This window comes from Chiloscyllium plagiosum, chromosome 14, assembly GCF_004010195.1.
Source record: "Chiloscyllium plagiosum isolate BGI_BamShark_2017 chromosome 14, ASM401019v2, whole genome shotgun sequence".
Lineage (NCBI taxonomy): Eukaryota > Metazoa > Chordata > Chondrichthyes > Orectolobiformes > Hemiscylliidae > Chiloscyllium > Chiloscyllium plagiosum.
Window position 1 is genome coordinate 9,558,313 of NC_057723.1, and position 19,784 is coordinate 9,578,096.

Here is a 19,784-nt window from a genome sequence, read left to right on the forward strand (position 1 = left end):
GGTGAGGATAGTAACAAATTAAAAATACTATACATGAATGCACGAAGTATTAGACATAAGATGGATGAGCTTGAGGCTCTTTTGGAAATTGGCAGATACGATATTGTGGGGATAACTGAGACGTGGCTTCAAGTGGACAGGGCCTGGGAAATGAATATTCAAGGCTACACGTGCTATCGTAAGGACAGACTGACGGGCAGAGGGGGTGGGGTGGCCTTGTTAGTAAGGGATGATATTCAGTCCCTTGCGCGGGGGGACCGAGAATCAGGAGATGTAGAGTCAGTGTGGATAGAGCTTCGAAATACCAAGGGTAAAAAGACCCTCTTGGGAGTCATCTACAGGCCCCCAAACAGTAGTCTGGATGTCGGATGTAAGTTAAATCAGGAGCTGAAATTGGCCTCTATGTAGAAAATGTGCACCTCATGTCTTTTTTAAATCCAATAGGAGTTACAGGAGAAACATCTTTACTCAGAGAGTGGTGAGAATGTGGAATACACCAGCACAAGGAGCAGTTGAGGGAGAAAGGAATAAAACAAATACATTGAAGGTAGGAGGTGACTTCATTGCCATGGAGTGCAGTGGAGGCTGGGACATTGGGTGACTTCAAGGCAGAGATTGATAAATTTTTGATCTTGCAAAGAATTAAGGGCTATGGGGAGAGTGCGGGTAAGTGGCGTTGAAATGCCCATCAGCCATGATTGAATGGCAGAGTGGACTCAATGGGCCGAATGGCCTCAATTCCACTCCTATGTCTTATGGTCTTATGGACTTGTGTCAAGCATAAACATTGGCTCTGCTGGGTGAAATGGCTCACTGCCTTACAATTTTAAAGTGTGTTCATTACTCAAGCTTTTCAGCCTGATGTAGCTTTGTTCACTCAACTTTGCTCCAAGTCATTGATCGTGAACATCCATCAAAGGGTAGTGCAATGAAGACAACAACAGAAAGCAAACAAGGTTTGGATTCTTCGGCACAGGGAGGTGAACACTCTGCTGGATATTAAAATCACTTCCCTCTTTGGGGCAAGGTCACGGTGAGGTGAAATTCTGAGCTGCTTCTCTGCTCACTTGACAAACAGTCTAGGATCCCATCGCCAAATGGGAGCTCAGTTGTGTAGCAGAGCAGAGTCCAGTGGATGGCAGTGTCTCTGGTGAGTCAGTGAGGAGAGCTAAAGGGGCTTCCAATACTTGTAGGACTCGGACAAGACCAATGTTGGTAGGTATTGAAGATGGTGGTAAGCAGGCTGCTTTGTGTTGGACTGCGTTGAGCTTCTTGAGTGTTATTGGAGCTGTACTGATCTAGATAAGTATTCCATCACACCCCTGACTTCTGCCTTGTAGTTGGTGGACAGACTTTGGGAAGTTGGGAGATAGTTATTCCCTCAAAGTAGATGGTCTCAGACAGCGGCAGTACTTTCAAATTATTGTTGTCCCGAATGAGCAATATTCTTCAACAAAAGCAAGTCAGATAGGCTGGAGTAATTTCCCCCTCTGTATCTTCATGTGTTTTCTACAACTAACAGTAGGGGGCAATGAAGGGTTATGCAAAAGTCTCTTCTCTGACTAAGCAAGTCAAACCACTAAGAAATTTGCAAATGCACACAACAGAAAGGAGAGAAGGAAGAAAGGAATGATGGAAAGATTATGTTCAGTGCCTTTCATGGCCTCAAGGCATTTGAAAGTGCTAGACAGCCAATTAAACAGTTTTTGGTGTGAAGATCACTTGTAAAATGCCCCAAATAAAATCGATACTTGCTAGAAGAATGAGACCCAGCAGCACTGAGCTATACTGCTGGCTGCTGACTGTTCCTGCTCCTGATTACTTTTTTGTGAACCCTGCAGCAAGGGGATTGTGTATTAATGTTGCCACTGAGCACCTGCAATTATTCCTATAGCCTAATACTCAAATCATACAATATTAAAGCACAGTAATATCTGGAGACCATTTGCCCATTCTGTCCATGCCGACTCATTGGTGATCTCTCTCTGCTCTTTCCCCAAACACCTCAATCTTTCTTCAAGTACTTTTCTCATTTCCTTTGGAAATAGCTACAGATCAGTGTAGGCCAGGTAAGGTACCTGGGTGAAGTAACAGAACCTGGTCAATGTCCACAGAACCATGCTGACATCAGCGACAAATTTGGAAACCTCACCTTTCTAGATGCCAGGAACTCCATCCCACGAGCAACTTGGAAGCTGTAGCAGATAAGGTCCACTAAGGTCAGAGGGCATTGCCAGAGGTCGTCAACTGTTAGAGGGAAAATGGAAGGTCTTGTCTTTATTTAGGCACATCCAGGAAGTTCAAGTCCAGAAGGCCTAGGTCACAATGCTGAACACTGCCCAGCCCATATGGGAACAATATGGTTCTCTATTACAACACTGAGTTATCAATCTTACAAACCACCTTGCCACCTTCCTCTCATTTCCCTCAACCCTACTTCTTGGCCACCTCTCCATATCCCGCAACCCCACTCTCTCCCCATAATCCTCAAGCCCACATCCCCACTTTCCTCTACTCCGCTTCCTGAATTCCTTCTCGTAGCCTTCAACCCAGTATCTCGACCTTCTTTCCGTCTTCCTCAATCCCACTTACCCAGGTTAAATTAATAGACTAGTAATCCAGAGACCCAGAGTAATAAATACTGAGTCCAACCACCCCCCACCCTCCTTAGCCGCTGGAAAAATTCAAAGTCAAATTTACCTCTGAAAGAAAATACTTGTCTTATTATTACTGACCAGGAATCTGTTATTGCAAAAACCATCTGGTTCACTATTACAGTTCAGAGGAGGAAATCTATTATCCTGACGCACACAGTCTGGCCCACCTGAAACTTTAGATTCACACCAATATGGATTATTCTTAACTGCCCACTGGATTGGCCTAGCAACCTACTTGCTTGTAAGTGACTCACCAGCACTTACACAACGGTGATTAGGATATGAAATAAATATTAGCCTTGCCAACTACCCACATTTTCCCCATGTTCCTCAAACACCTCTTCCATCAGAAACAATCCAATTGTCACTTCATTCTGTTTATCTCTCGTCCTGGTTACTTGACCACCCATTGGTTTGGAAAGTTTTCTCAATTTTTCCATTTTCATGAATTTTGGATTTGAGCCTTTCATAATAAGGAATGGTATCCCTGGGTAAGTCTTCTTTTAATTCACCTTCAAAGTTTTTCAACACAATTCTAATGCTTGATAACTTAAAACAGACAGACAGTCAGTGATTCTCACCTTCCACCAGCTCCTCAGGATGACAAAGGATTTTCTCCACAGCTGTTCGCTTACAGATTGCATTCTCACTGGGACATGCCTGACTCCTGTTGTCCAGTCCTTTCACTACTTCCACCATTGAGATCACCTGATTCCTCATTTTTGGAGCACGGTCCTGCAGCACAACAGTAACTTAGTCACACCTAGGGAGATCAGGAACAGAGAGTACCTCCACACTGTACCATCAAACGTTCCTGGGATTAGGATTAGGAACATGAGGAGACAAAACAGACCATTCAGCCCCTCAATCCTGTTCTGCTACTGAATTAGAACATGGTCGATTCATACCTCAGCTTTGCTCCATATTCCTCAAAAAGGGGGAATAGCAGTAAGGTCACTGGACTATGAATCCAGAGGCCCAGGTTAAGGCTGTGGGGACATGGGTCCCGCTGCAGCTGGTGGGATTTACACTTGGTTGATGAATCTGGAATTATAAGATAGTTTCAGCTAGATGACCATGAAATCATTGTTAATGATTGTAAAAGGCCATCTGGTACACTGATGTCCATTAGGGAGGGAAATCTGTTGTCCTTACATGACTGTCTTACTCCAGTGATTACCGACTGTTCTCCGAAATGCTTGAGCAAACTTATTCAGCTCAAGAACTGGAGAAGTAATTCTGGCTTTGTTAATGATGCCCTAAATTACACAAGAGAGTAAAGGCAAAAGAAAATACCATTGCCTAATGGAGGGTGGGAGATCCAAGAAAGCTAAGGGGTTTTGGGGTCTTGGTAAAGGATGAAGATGAAGACTGGAAATTGGTCTTTTATTGGCACAGTGATGTTACAGGGAGATGGAGGGGACAGCATGTGTAGTAACATTACCCTATATGGGATAAAATCTTCACGTTTGCTCCTCAAATAATTCGAAAGGTTTCCATATTTGCAGTATTCGACAATCACCATCAAAGGACCTGAAACGGTACAAAGTAAGTGGTGTCAATGTCACCCACAATACTGCAGCCTGCTTCTCAATCCTAGCATAATTTTGCCAACTTTAGACATTTTAGGAGCTAAGAAGGATGATAAGAAGAACAGCTTATGAGCCTATTCCAAAACTCAGTGAGACCATGGATGACCTGTGGCCTGACTCCTGAACTCTGATTGAAATTGATTTACAGAAATCTATTAATCTCAATTCTAAAAGTAACAATTCATCTCGCATCAACTGCTGCCACGTATTGTCTGCAGACATGTTTCCTAATTTCACCCCTGAGATAGAATATAAAACAGTATAGCACAGGAACAGGCCTTTCGGCCCATGGTGTTAGCCAAACATGATGCCAAGTTAAACAAACTCCTTCTGCCTGTTCTTGGTCCATACACCTCCATTCCTTGCATATTCATGTGCTTACCTAAAAGTCACCTACCACCCCACCAATCTCCATGTACAGCGCATCATCCGCCGTCATTTCCGCTACCTCTAAACTCCCCCTATCGTATCTGCCTCCACCACCATCCCTGGCAGTGTGTTCCAGATTCCTATTGCTCTCTGTATTTAAAAAAAACTTGTCCTTCACATCTCCTTTGAAATTTCCCCCTCTCATCTGAAATGCATGCCCCCTAGTAGTAGACATTTGAATTCTGGGAAAAAGATTAGATTCCAACCAGTCCACACCGACCCTCCAAACAATAACCCATCCAGACCCATTTCCCTCTGACTAGCGTACCTAACACTATGAGCAATTTAGCATGGTCAATTCACCTGACCTGCACATCTTTGTGACTGTGGGAGGAAACCGGAGCACCCGGAGGAAACCCACGCAGACACGGGGAGAATGTGCAAACTCCACACAGACAGTCACCCGAGGTTGGAATCGAACCTGGGACTGTGACACAGCAGTGCTAACTTTTTGATTCTTCATCATAGACCCCCCAACTAACAGATATGATTCATCTTAATTAACCCTGTCTGTTCATCTTAATATGTTGAAAACTCTGAACAAATCATTCTTTTAAATTTTTAAATGTTAGTCAAAATAATCCTAGTTTGCATCCATCCTTGCAAATTTAACCCTTGGAGTTTAGATATCATTCAGGTAACTTTATGTCGTACTCCATTAAAGGCCACAATACCTTTCCCTGATGAAAACATTTTCATCACATGAATAGGTTTCAATGGAATGTTGTGGTATGAAGCAATATTTAAATGAATATATGCTATTATTCCAGGTTCTCATCAGAAAAGGAAGCAAAGTTTTGATCTAGCTCACCAGAATTGGAAGGCAATAAATAATTTGTGAAGGAGTTGGATATAACCGGATCACACAGCCACTCATTACTAATAACAAAACCTCTGTTCAAATAAGATTCAATGTGAAGTCCAACAAACGATGATTATTGACTCCCTGAGAATAATTAGTAGATGCATTTAAAAGGACAGGATGTATCTTGAAACCTCACCCATCATTAGCTGATGCTGTCAACCAGTTCTCACAATCCCAAGGCATAGATGGACAATCCATGATTAATCAGAAATGTTAAAGATAGCATCAAACTTAAAGAAAAAGCATTTCATTGTGAAAGAGGACTGGACAGAATAAAACAAACAGCGAAGAAATACCAAAAATTAATAAGGTGAGAAAAAATAAAGCATGAGAAAAAGCGAGTCAAAAGTATAAAAACAATTAGTCGGTGTTTCTATAAACATTCAAAGAAGAAATGAACAAACAAAATGAGCAGCAGTCCTATAGAAGTGAGATTGGAGAATTAATAATGGAAAATAGGGGAAGATAAATTGGACAGGTACTTTGCATGAGTCTTAATTATAATGGATATAATTAACATCTCAGAAGCAGTGTTAACTCAAGAGATGGGAGGAAGGGAAAAAAATCAGGATAACTACAAACACCAGAGAAGTGGTACTGAGCAAACTGCTGAAGATGTGGGCTGACAATGCCCATGATGCCCAACATCCTGGTAAATCTTTTCTGAACCCTCTCCAGTTTAATAATATCGTTCATATAACAGGGTGAACAGATGTTGACACAGTACTCCAGAAGAGGCTTCACCAAAGTTCCATACAACCTCAACATGACGTACCACCTCCTACACTCAGTGGTCTCAGCAATGACACTTTTGACAATAATTCTGACATTATAGAAACACTGGTCGATTGTTTTACACAGTGAGTTTTTGGAAGGGTGCTTGGTCTTGCTATGTGAGATTAAATAATTCACTTCTCCATCAGTAAAATCACACACCCAGTCTCTCTCTTGCAAACACACACACACACACACATTTGCAGCAATGCAAATTCCCACTTTCTTGCAAGCAAGCAATCAAGTGGTGGGTTAAAAAGAGCAGGCCAATATTATCCACTGGGAACACAATACTATACAATTTTCCGTACTCACAGGTATTAACCTGATGAGGATTTGAGGCAGAAGGGATGGTAGCGCCAAAACCTATGTAAGGAAAGAGGGTATTATTGACAGTGATGGAGCTGGGGGGCAAAGGTGAGGGTGGTGGCGAAAGACCTGAGTCTTAGTGGAGGGTGGGAGTCACAGTGAGAGACTTGTAACAGCACTACAGAAGCTGTTTAGTTCATGGAGTTTTTCAAGTACTTTTCCCCAGGGTTTTTCAAGACAGAACCGTGGCATAGTTCGGCTAAACCTATGATTAAAAGCAAAAACAGAATGTCAAAGAACCAGAGCAAGTCTGGCAGCATCTATAGAGGACAAAACAGAGTTCTAGTTTCAAGTCCCGTGACCTTTGGTCAGAACTCAGGTTATTCTGGACTGTTCACAGGTGACGTCAGAAAGCATTTTTCACACATAAAAATCTGGAACTCTCTTCCTCAAAAATTGTGAAGTTAATGGAAAATCTGGTGCCATCTTGGGTGTAAAATTATGATGTAATCATCAACTAAACCAGGCCAGTTGGTAATGTGCTGATGAGTTTGGATTAACTTTTCCATGTTGAAATTACAGGGAATGCCTGATTTATTATACCAAGTACAACAAGCATTTATATAACAGCTTTAATGTCATAAAATAGCCCAAGGCACTTGACAGGAGCATTAATCAAACAGATTTGGCATAAGGTGACATTACGGCAGGTGCCTGAAAACCCAATATCTAAGTAACAGGAAGTGTCTTAAAGATGAAGAGTGGGATAGCGAGGCAGAGAGGTTCAGGGAAGCAATTTCAGAATTTTTGCCTTGGGAGTCCAAGGCATGGCCAAGTGATTAAAATCAGGGACGTGCAAGATGTCAGAATTACAGGAGCACAGATAGCTCAGAGCTTTTGGCATTATTTCTGAAATAGAGGAGGTGGCAAGAGGAATCTAAGAACATCCGAGAATTAAAAAACCCATGTGTTGCTGGACTGGAAGCCAATGTGGGTCAGTAAGCCCAGCCTGATTGTTAACAGGGCAGGGGTGAACAATGTGAAGAAATGCAGATGGATATATGTCACGCCCCCATTGACAGGTCACACACGCTAACACAATGACTCCTCATGTCACTGCTTACCATTTGCTTTGGTGCAGGCTCCCAGGAGATTAACAACGTTGAGGTGGTTTCCAATGTGAATGAGAATCTTCAGTTCTGACATCAGTGCCTTGTGTTCATTTGCTGTGGCTCCATCTAGACAACAGACAGTTCATATCCGTATTAACCTGAAAATGTACCAGCACTACCCTCCACAGAGAATTTCCACCTACTGCTTCCCACTCTGCTATTTATCATGCTATGTTCAGTCTATGATCAATACTGTGGCCATGAGATTACTGGGAATTCTGTGGTAAGTAACTCACCTCCTAAATATTAACTCCACAAAGTCTATTCACCACCTACAAGGAATAAGTCAGGAGTGTGATGAAATACTCCACATTTGTCTGGATAATCGCAATTCCAATAACATGCAAGAGGCTGGACACCATTTAGGTCCAAGTAGCCTATTTGACTGGCACCACATCCACCACCTAAAACATTCACTCCCTCCACCACTGTGTTAGCAGCACTGTGTACCATCTACAAGATGCAATCCAGGAACTCGGCAAGGCTCCTTGCCAGCATCTTCCAAATATGCAACCTCTACCACCCAGAAGGACAAGGACAGCAGATTCATGGTGTGATGAAACTGCTCCTTTAACAGGGTGGTGCTGTCCTTGGCTTTTTTCCAGAGAAGTCATAAATGACACAGATTCTGAAAAATCTGAAGGTGAAGGATCTTTTAGGGCCAATTTGATAACAGCTACCAGATACTGCCTCAGGTAGAAGGTTTTCAAGTTTTAAACAAGGAACAATTGTACAATGAAAGGGAGTGGTCAGTTCTCCCAGCTCAGCTTTTCTCTGGTTTGGTTTATATTTAGCAGTAATGTGAAGAAAGGCTGCTGGATCCACAGAAGCAGGTCCATGCTGGTACTCTCTCTCTGACTTCAATCCTGTAAGATCCTGTGTTTGATTTTTCCTTTTGTGTCAAGGGGTGGTTATGGGAATTGTTGCAAGTATTTGAAACAGCATCATTAAATTGGGTCTGTTGGGTTTTCAGATAGGATAGGTTATTCAGTATTCTGTTTTCGTTATTTGTGTTTCATTCAGTAATCTTGTAAATAAATTCTGTTTTGTTTAAAACAAAGTGGTTTGACCAGCTGCATCCTTCCTGGAATGTTCATTTACACCTGCTTAAAACAATGAGCAAAGTTAGGGTCTGGGCTACCTTCTTGAAACGTTTTGAGGGGTCTGGCCTGCTCCATAACATTGGGACTATCACTACCTGCAAATTCTCCTCCTAGCCACACATCATCGTGACTTGGAAATGTACTGCCATTCCTTCACTGTCACTGTATCAAAACATGACCCTTCCCTAACAGAACTGTGTGTCTGTACACCATGTGGAGTATAGTCATTATTGAAGGTGACTTCCAAGGACAGTTTTTGATGGACAATGTATGCTGACCTAGGCTGTGACACCCAAATTCTGAGAATAAGGATAGAAAATAGAACTCCCAGTAGTATTTACCTATATAAATTCTGATTCCGATTCTGCAAATATGAAATTCTATTCACCAGCTGTTCCTTTTTGAGCAAAGGTGAAGACCTGACTTTCCCACAGACTGGATTAATTCATTCAGCCACTAACGGCAGTGGAATGTCTATTCTCTGCTATTTCTATTTGACTGGGTTGGCACAGTTGCTCAGTGGTTACCACTGCTGCCTCACAGCGCCAGACACCCAGGTTCGATTCCAGCCTCGGGCGACTGTCTGTGTGGAGTTTGCACATTCTCCCTGTGTCTGTGTGAGTTTCCTCTGGCTGCTCTAGTTTCCTCCCATAGTGCAAAGATGTGCAGGTTAGATTGAGTGGCCATGGGAGATTATCCATAATGTCCAGCGATGTGCAGGCTAGGTAGATTAGCCACGGGAAGTGCAGGGTCACAGGGTTAGGGTAGGGGAGTGGGTCTGGGTGGGATGCTGTTTGGAGGGATGGTGTAGACTGTTTAGGCTGAATGGCCTGCTTCCACACTATAGGGATTCTATAGTGAATGTGTTAAAATGTAAACAATGGTCTCTAAAAATTATTTACATTCAAGGTGTGGGTGTCACTAGCAAAACGTGCAATTATTACTCATCCTTCACTGCTAACGGGGAAGTTGGAAGTGCAGGAAATCTGAAACAAACACAGAATACTGGAGAAGCTGAAGGGGTTGGGCAGCATCTGTGGAGAGAAATAAAGTTAACATTTCCAGTGTGGTGCAACTTCTTCAGAACCCCTGAAGACGTTTTTGAAGAAGAATCACACCAGACTCAAACATCAATTCTGTTTTTCTCTCTACAGATGCTGCAAGACCTGCTGAGCTTCTCCAGTATTTGCCGTGTTTGTTTTAGATATAAATGTAAGAGTCTTGTGAAGTAACTTCAGAGAGTGTTGACTCAGATTGGAGCAAGGCAGCAGGAATCCTTCCTTAAAGAACATTAGCTGGCAGGTGGGGTCGAGAGATTTGGGGAAAAGGTGGATAAGCGGATTTGAGCAATATGTTGAGGAGCTAGGTAGATACAGTTGAGGGGTTAGAATATTGCATGCAATTCTAGTCTCCTTCCTATCAGAAAGATGTTGTGAAACCTGAAAGGGTTCAGAAAGGGTTTACAAGAATATTGACACTGAATAGACTGGGGCTGTTTTCCCTGGAGTATCAAAAGCTGAGTGGTGACCTTATAGAGGTTTAAAATCATGAGGGGCAGGGATAGGATAAATAGACAAGGTCTTTGCCTGGGGTGGGGAGTCCAGAACTAGAGGGCATAGGTTTAGGGTGAAAGGGGAAAGATAAAAAAAGAGACCTAAAGGGTAACCTTTTCATGCAGAGGGTGGTACATATATGGAATGAGCTGCCAGAGGAAGTGGTGGAGACTGGTACAATTACAACATTTAAAAGGCATTTGGATGAGTATACAAATAGGAAAGATTTAGAGGGATTTGGGCCAAATACTGGAAAATGGGACTAGATTGGATTGGGATATCTGGTCAGCATGGACGAGTTGGACCAAAGGATCTGTTTCTGTGCTGTACATCTCTATGGCTCTGTGACATGGTGAAGTTTTGTGTTTCTTGCACAATAACACCCAGTTACCTCTGAACTGCAACTTTTGAAATAGCTCTCCATTTAATTAACAGTCTGCCTTTTGATATTAACTATCAAAGTACGTAACTTCACTCTTTCCCTCATTATATTCCATCTAGAGTCATAGAATCATAGAGTCATACAGCATGGAAGGAGACCCTTTGGTCCAACTCATCCGTGTCTACCAGGGTCCTCCAGCAGAGATATTTGTATCATCAACAATCATGGATGAGATGTCAGAAGACTGAAAAGCGGCTAATGTTGTGCCTTTGTTTAAGAAAGGGTGCAAGGAAAAGTCAGAAGTTACAGCCTGGTGAGTCTGACACTAGTGGTGGGTAAGTTGTTGGCCGAGTTTCTGAGAGACTTGCATTTGGAAAGGCAAGGACTGATTAGAGATAGTCAGCATGGCTTTGTGTGTTGGAAATTATGTTTGACAAACTTGTTGAGTTTTTTTGAAGAGGTGACCAAGAAGATAAATGAAGACAGAGTGGCAGATCTTGTCCACATGGACTTTAGCCAGGCCTTCAACAAGGTTCCACAAGGTAGACTGGTTAGTAAGGGTAGATCACATGGGATCCAGGGACAGCTAGCCAACTGGATTCAAAATTGGTTTGACAGTAGGAGACAGAGGGTGGTGGTAGAGGGTTGTAGTTCAGACTGGAGGCCTATGACCAGTGGTGTGCCACAAGGATCCACTGTTTGTCATTTACATAAGAGATTTGAATGAAAATATAGGAGGCATGGTTAGTAAGTTTGTGAATGACATCAAAATTGGTGTTATAGTGGACAGTGAAGAAGGTTGGTAAAGAATACAATCGAATCTTGATCAACTGGGCCAATGGTCCTTGACTCTGGCACCAGGGAGGCAACAAACCATCCTGGAATTTCACCTGCAGCTGCAGAAATGCCTGTATGTGCCCCTGACTAGAGAGTCCTCTATGACAATTATTTGCTTGGACTTTGCCGTATCCTACTTCACCCATTCGTGGTGCCAAAGACCTGGCTGCCGCTGCTGCTATTTTCCACTGAGAGGTTCATCCCAACAGCATCCAAAAAGGTAGACTTATTTTAGAGGAAGATAACCAAAGTCAAAAAGAATGGTGCTGGAAAAGCACAGCAGGTCAGGCAGCATCCAAGGTGCATGGGAGTCGACGTTTTGAGCATCAGGATAGCCAAGGAGACTCCTGCACTATCTGCCTCTCTCTTCTGGTGGTCATCCATCCACGTGACTATACCTGTGGTCTGTCCACCTCCCTGAAGCTACTATCTATCTGACAAGGTTTTGCCCAGTCACGTAACCTGTCTATATCCCTTTGCAGACACTTTGTGTCATCCTCATCAACTCCCTTCCCATTTTTTGTGCCATCTGCAAATTAGGCTCTCGTACAATCACTTCCCTCATCTAAGTCATCAATATATATTGTGAATAATTGTGGCTCCTGAACTGATCCCTGCAGCACTCCAGCAGTTATAGGTTACCATCCTGAAAATACATCCCTTATCCCCACTCTCTGTCTTCTTTCATGAACAAATCTTCCATCCATGCTAACATACTGTTTCCAATACAATGGGCTTCTATCTTGTTAAATAGCCTAATGTGACACCTTCACAAACGTCTTCTGAAAATTCAAATGTATGACATCCATAACTTCCCCTTTAGAATCCCTACAGTATGGAATCAGGCCATTCGGTCCATCAAGTCCACACTGACCATCTGAAGAGCTAACCCACCCAGCCTACACAACATTTGACACTATGGGAAATTTACCATCGCCAATCCACCTGACCTGCTCATCCTTGGATTGTAGGAAAGAACCAAAACACCAGGAAGAAACCCACACAGACACAGGGAGAATGTGCAAACTCCACACAGACAGTCTTCCAAGGGTGGAATCGAACCCAGGTCCCTGGTGCTGTGAGGCAGCAGTGCTAACCACTGAGCCACCAAATTACCTATCCTGCTTGTTACCTCCTCAAAGAATTCTAATAAATTGGTCAGGAGTGATTTTCCCTTCATGAAGCCATGCTGACTCTGCTTGATCACATTCTGTATTCTAAATGCACTGCTCTTACAATCTTTATAATGGGCTCTAACATTTTCTCAATAACAGACATCAAGCTAACTGGCCTACAATTATCTCTTTTTGTCTCCATCCCTTTTTAACAAAAGATGTTAAATTGGCAGTTTTCGAATCCTCTGGGACTTCTCCAGAATCTAAGTATTCTTGGAAGATTAAGGGTATTCACTATCTCTGTGGCTACCTCCTTTAATGTCGGAGGATGAAACGCATTTGTGACTGGAATCAATTTTTGCTAAGCTCTTATGAAATATCAGCTGAAATGTCTGTCACCGATTTTCCCCTCAGTCGGTTTTCTCCCACTTTAAATAACTCTCTCTTCATACCTCTTAATTGCTGGCTTTTAAGTTAAGGATACTGGCTTGAGATTTGATTTGCTGTCCTGCAAACTAAATTTTAAATTCTATCATTATGTGAAGACTACATCCTGCAGGATCATAACTCTGAGATTTCTTAGTGACCACACCTCATTATACTTTCCTAGATCTAAAGTAGCCTGTTGCCAGATAGATTCGGCAACGCAGTGCTCTAAGAAATCCCTGATGCACCCCACAAATCCATTTTCCATGTTACCCTTGCTCATTTGGGTGGCATGGGTGGCTCAGTGGTTTGTATTGTTGCCTCACAGTGCCAGGAATCTGGGTTCAATTCCCACCTCAGGCGACTCTCTGTGTGGAGTTTGCACATTCTCCCCATGTCTCCTCCCCATGCTCTGGTTTCCTCCCACAATCCAAAGACGTGCAGGTTAGGTGAATTGGCCATGCTAAATTGCCCATAATGTTCATGGATGCGCAGGTTGGGTGCATTAGTCTGGGGTAAATGTAGAGTAGTAGGGAAATCGGTCTGGGTGGGTTATTCTTCGGAGGGTCAGTGTGGATTTGTTGGGCCGAAGGTCCTGCTTCCACACTGTAGGGATTCTGAGTTATCAAATTTGCTTTAACCCGAGTACTGTGACATACTAATGTCCAGTGACATTACCATCATTTCACCGTCTTCCCCAACAGAAGTGTCCTCAGAAGTCTGCCCTACTTGTGAAGTGCAGTCTTACCTTTCAACATTTTCACAGCTACGGTCTTACAGCTGCTGCTTTTGTCAATGCCGAAAGCGGAGGCTTCCACAACTTTTCCAAATGCCCCATGACCCAGAGTTTTGCCTAAAAGCACACAGCGGGAATCGAGGATTTAGCGGCATGTTAATTACGTAAAAACAACTTGTCTGCAGGAGCTGAGAGGACCTCACCAAGCCGTAGCCTATCCCGGGGGAACTCCCACTTGCTGGAATCATAGGGCAGGTACTCGCACTGCTCATCCAATGGAATCTCATCTGGATCCATGATTATCGACAAGTATCCGGTTTTGATATCAGCTGGACTAGTCTGGAACAGAGACCATCACGTTAGATTCTTAGCTGTTACAATGCACAAGAAATTTCTTCTCCTCCAGCATTGAAGTTGCTGATAAAGATTTGAAGGTCCGGCTCCCCCAACATCACCGTGAGATTAACCACAGAATATAGGGCAGCTTTTGCACCTTGGGATCATCACATACATTAACATGGAATTTCTGCATAATTATGCACAGCAGAATGCCAGGGCAGTGACCAGGAACAAGGAACTCTGTAAGGTGGAAGTAAATCTTTAACTCATGTGCAACCTGAGAGGTTTCACTGCTTCTGTATTCTTTTGTGGGATGTGGATATCACGGGTGGGCCATCATGTGTTGTTGCCCGTTCCTAATTGCCCTTGAATCAAGTGGCCTGCTGGTCCATTTCATACAGCAATTGAGAGTCAACCATGTTATTGTAGTTCTGAAGTCACGTCCAGGCAGGACCAGGTAGACGTGGCCTAGTGAATTTGATTGCCTTTTACCAATATTCAGGCACACAATGTGCATATTCCAGATTTTATTAACTACATTCCCCCAACTGCTACAGTGGGATTTGAATCCTTGTTGCCAGAGTGTTAACCTGGGCCTCTAGATTACTGGCTCAGTAACATTACCAGTAGGCCACCATCCACCACCCTGGGAGGGTTCAAGCCCGGCTCCAAACACTCCTACTGACTGGAGACTGGACTAAGATCTCCATAAACTGGCTATCATACAGTAAGGGTTGGCAATTGGACAGAGTCGATTGCTAGCCCAGGGATAGTGGTTCTGTCTTCGAGTGAGAACAGTAGGGTTCGGACTCCACTGCATTCAGCCTAATATAGTGGCTCTGAATATTGGGTTAATATCCAGTAAGAGCATTCATGGCTAATAGGTACAGGTGGTTTCCCCCTCTCCTTGGTTAGGGTTTGGGGTCATGGTTTCACTGAAGAGTCTGTAATGTTGATGAATGGTGTTTGAAGAGATTATTTCTTTGACTGAATCGAGAGAGGTTACGAGAGCCTAGGCTGTTGGCATGAAAGCATTCTTGTTTAAACTTCTGCTCATTATTACACTCCTAAACTTAGCAGGAGACCAAATGCAAAATCATCTCTCGCTAGAGTCTGCTGTCATGTGATCTCTTACATCACAAATGATGTAAGCTGCCAATTAGCATATTTGACTATTAACCCTTTAACCTCAGCTGATGGACAAAGGAAGGAAACACCAGGGAACTCCTCCCATTCATTTGAGACCTGGCCTGACAGCAGAACAGAGCAGCTGGAATATGTTAATCTAGCGAAGAATCTGGCAGATTATAGGAACAGATGGTTTGGTATCAGTTAAACAGTAAACCCACAATTAAATAGTTAGTGAACCTTATGGTACATTGTTCATAATAAACAGTGTTGAAACTTTATTGCTGGAACAGCACAGCAGGTTAGGCAGCATCCAGGGAACAGGAGATTCGACGTTTCGGGCACAGGCCCTTCCTCAGGAATGAGCAGAGAGTGTTCAGCAGGAGAAGATAAAAGGTAGGGAGGAGGGACTTGGAGGAGGGGAGTTGGAAATGTGATAGGTGGAAAGAGGACAAGGTGAGGGTGATAGGTCGGAGTAGGAGGGAGGCGGAGAGGACAAGAAGAAGACTGCAGGCCCGCCTTCCTGACCTGCAGTCTTCTTCTTGATCCATCCTACTCCGACCTATCACCCTCACCTTGACCTCTTTCCACCTATCACATTTCCAACGCCTCTCCTCCAAGTCCCTCCTCCCTACCTTTTATCTTCTCCTGCTGAACACTCTCTGCTCATTCCTGAGGAAGGGCCTGTGCCCGAAACGTCGAATCTCCTGTTCCCTGGATGCTGCCTGACCTGCTGTGCTGTTCCAGCAATAAAGTTTCAACTTTGATCTCCAGCATCTGCAGACCTCACTTTCTCCCATAATAAACAGTGGCATTGTGAAAACATCCAGCCTACAGCAGCAATCTGAACTTCTGCAATCTGAAGAATGACAGACTTTCCGACAGATAGATAAGGATAGGTTTCCCCGTCACCCACTTTCAGGAGGTATAGGGTGGTTGGTACTGTCACATGGAGGGACAGAGGTGACTGTCATGGGAGTTGTTTGGGTAACTTGAGATAAAATCAAGATTCCTTCCTCACAAAACAATTAATGTTTCAATTCAATCATTTGTCATCACTCTGCTTCTCTCTCCATAGATGCTGCCAAACTCACTGAGATTTCTACTGCATTCTCTTCTTACTCCAGATATCCAGAATCCGGAATGCTGGTTCAGATAGGTCAGGAAGTAGATATGGATCTTAAAAGTTTTCAGCTTGACCTTGTATCAGCTGTAACTCAGCGGATGGTGCTCTTATTTCTGAATTGGGAGGTCATGCATTCGAGTTCCAATTCAGAGACATGATCACAAAATCCAGGATAACACCTTCAGCGCAGGAATGAAGGAGTGCAGCACTGTCAGAGGGTCAGTACTGAGGGTGTGCTGCACTGTCAGAGGGTCAGTACTGAGGGAGTGCTGCACTATCAGAGGGTCAGTACTGAGGGAGTGTCGCACTGTCAGAGGGTCAGTACTGAGGGAGTGCCGCACTATCAGAGGGTCAGTACTGAGGGTGTGCTGCACTGTCAGAGGGTCAATACTGAGAGTGTGCTGCACTGTCAGAGGGTCAGTACTAAGGGAGTGCTGCACTGTCAGAGGATCAGTACTGAGGGTGTGCTGAATTGTCAGAGGGTCAGTACTGAGGGAGTGCTGCACTGTCAGAGGGTCAATACTGAGGGTGTTGCTGCACTGCCAGAGGGTCAGTACTGAGGGTGTGCTGCACTGTCAGAGGGTCAATACTGAGGGTGTGCTGCACTGTCAGAGGGTCAGTACTGAGGGAGTGCTGCACTGTCAGAGGGTCAGTACTGAAGGAATGCTGCACTGTCAGAGGGCCAGTGCTGAGGGAGTGCTGCACAGTCAGAGGGTCAGTACTAAGGGATTGCCACACTGTCAGAGAGTCAGTACTGACAGAATGCCGCACTCTCGAGGGGCAGTGCTGAGGAAGTGCCGCACCCTCACTGAAAGGTATTGGGAAGGTGGTACTGGGGGTCACTATATTGCCATGTTAACGTTTTCAGTACAATACTGACTAAGCCCGACACTGTCAGAATGGGAATATCTGTCCGGATTAACAGATTGTCTGGTCATCTATCACTTACTGTTGTGGGATTTTGCTGTTTGCAAAATGACTAACAGGTTTGCTGCACTCTAACCCAGATCACACTCCAAAGAGTAGTTTGCTGATTTGAATGTTTGCACTGTCATGAGAATTTCTTAACTGATAGGAGGAAAAGCAGGACAGGAGAATATGGAAGGGAGGAGTCTCACTGCTGCAAGGAGAGACTGATTGATGGTGTGGTTGGTGGGGGGTGAGTTCCCTGGTTTGAGGGGGTGAGCTCTTGCTGCAGTTCAGGAGTTTTGGCAAACTGTGTGAAGGCTCTGGAGATGATACATTGAGTCAAAAGTTACGACAATAATAAAAGAGAAACCCACTGAATAACTTACCCCCAGGAATCTTACCCGCTTGACATTACAAAAGATAAGGATGAGGAGTACCCAGAAGAAGACTGCAATAACTCCAGTTCCAACCAGGATCACAACTTCGATATTTGATTTATCATCACCTCCTGTTTAAAATGGGAAAGGATCAGGTTAGAATGGAGAGTTTCTTTGAAGCTTCTTTCTGTTGAAAATTTAAACCATTGCAAGTCCCAATAACTGTTTAGGTCATCTATAAAGATGGGGCTATCATGATGACTGCTTAGCAGAGAGGAAGAGTTAAGTCAAGGCCGTAAATTCAAAATCATTAGCAAAAGACCTTTCTTATTTTCTCATGTGTCATTGTCAAGGCCATCCCTAGTTGCTTTTGAGAAGGTGATGGTTGAAATAACTCCATAGAGGCCAGTATCCCATCACCATGACACCATTTATTTACATGTACCTGACACTGACTTATTTCCCGCCAGGAACCAACTCTCAGAGTGAACAGAACCTCCAACACTCCTGTCTATTTCTTTTCCTTTCTTTCCCCCAGCACCTGTGTGTGTGCAGGTGTGAGACACAGTGAGAGACACAAGGTGCACGAATCTTTATTCAGTTTCCACCACCAGGAAGAAAGGAAACACCCGAGTGGCCAGTGACAAGTAGTGCCCTTCACATTAAAGGGCAATGCTGTGTGATCAAACAGTGAAGGGAAGGGAAGGGATTAAATCAAAATAGAATTGGAGGGGGAAATAATGCACTCCACTCCCTGCGGTGCCCACCTCTCCCTGAACAGCTCAAGCATGTTGCTGGACATTGCTCCTTCTCCAGAGACACTCGGGCTCTGATATAACCGCGGTAGAGGGGCAGGCAGTCGGCCCTAACAACCCCCTCCACGGCCCAACCCTCCTGATTATATCTGTCAGCCAAGGCTCCCTGACTGGACCAGATTAACAGCCCCAACCAGGCAACCCATATTCTACGGGTCCACCTAGCTGACCTCATTACAATCACTGCAATGGTAAGCCGACATTTTGAGCCGCTGCAGTCCATGTGCTGCAAAAAGCCCCACAATGCTGTTAGGGAGGTCATTCCAGGATTTTGACCCAGTGACACTTAAGGAAAATGATATAGTCCCAAGTCAGGATGGTGAGTAGCTTGCAGGGGAAGGACAGATGGTAGTGTTCCTATGTATTTGTTGCCCTGTCCTTCTAGCTGGGAGAGGTCATGGGCCTTGAAGGTGCAGATGAAAGATTATTGTTGTCGTGCACCTTGTCAGTGGTATACACTGATGGAACTGTGTGTACACAGTGATGCAGACAGTAAATGTTAGATACTGGATAGAGTGTCCATCAAGTGGGCTGCTTTACCTTGAAACGTTAGACGGGAGAGGAGAGAGTCTGTCTTCAAACACAGTGTGTGCTGTGATGTTTTAGCTCAGAAGAGGACGCTAATTGTTGAAGTCATTTTTAAAGGCAACTGGGCAGATACTCAAGCATGGGGAAGGTTGTAAGGTTATAGATAAAAAGGGAGATTTGGAATGAAGTATGAATTTTTTTTAATGAGCTAACCTGGTCACAATGGGTTGAATGGCCTATTTATATGTTTTAATGACTCTAAATTGAGGAGGTATCCATATTGAATTTGTTGAGTTTCAATTAAGTAACATTTAAAGGGCTAACCACAAGCTTTCCTGACTACTGAACAGTTCCTTGACTTCAAAGTTTGTGAGAAGATTTGTAGCTCGGGTGCTCGTTGCAGCAGAAACTGAAACACCTGATCAGCGGATCCAGACACTCTATACAATCAACACAGGAATTCTTGGACATCATCAGAAATATACACATAGACAAGGAAGAAACCATGGTCTCATTCGACGTAACGGCACTGTTCACCTCTATTGACAAAGCCCTAGCCAGAGAAACAATAGCCAACCTGCTGAACAGACAGAACAGACAACAGGACGTTGA

At 43.9% G+C, this 19,784-nt stretch overlaps 1 protein-coding gene across 2 annotated transcripts in view; it reads right to left on the reverse strand.

The window, feature by feature from the left end:
- flt4 (fms related receptor tyrosine kinase 4) overlaps positions 1–19,784 on the reverse strand; it is a 225,652-nt gene that overhangs the window by 18,951 nt on the left and 186,917 nt on the right. Inside the window, exons 16-22 of one of the 2 annotated variants that reach the window (XM_043703133.1) lie at positions 17,854–17,960; positions 14,154–14,289; positions 13,963–14,067; positions 7,751–7,864; positions 4,102–4,190; positions 3,239–3,392; positions 2,153–2,247 (exon numbers count right to left, since the gene is read on the reverse strand). In XM_043703133.1, the coding sequence (XP_043559068.1) occupies positions 2,153–2,247; positions 3,239–3,392; positions 4,102–4,190; positions 7,751–7,864; positions 13,963–14,067; positions 14,154–14,289; positions 17,854–17,960 (800 nt within the window). Of the gene's footprint in view, positions 1–2,152; positions 2,248–3,238; positions 3,393–4,101; positions 4,191–7,750; positions 7,865–13,962; positions 14,068–14,153; positions 14,290–17,838; positions 17,961–19,784 lie in introns of both variants that reach the window. The other variant, XM_043703132.1, reaches the window with a different exon arrangement.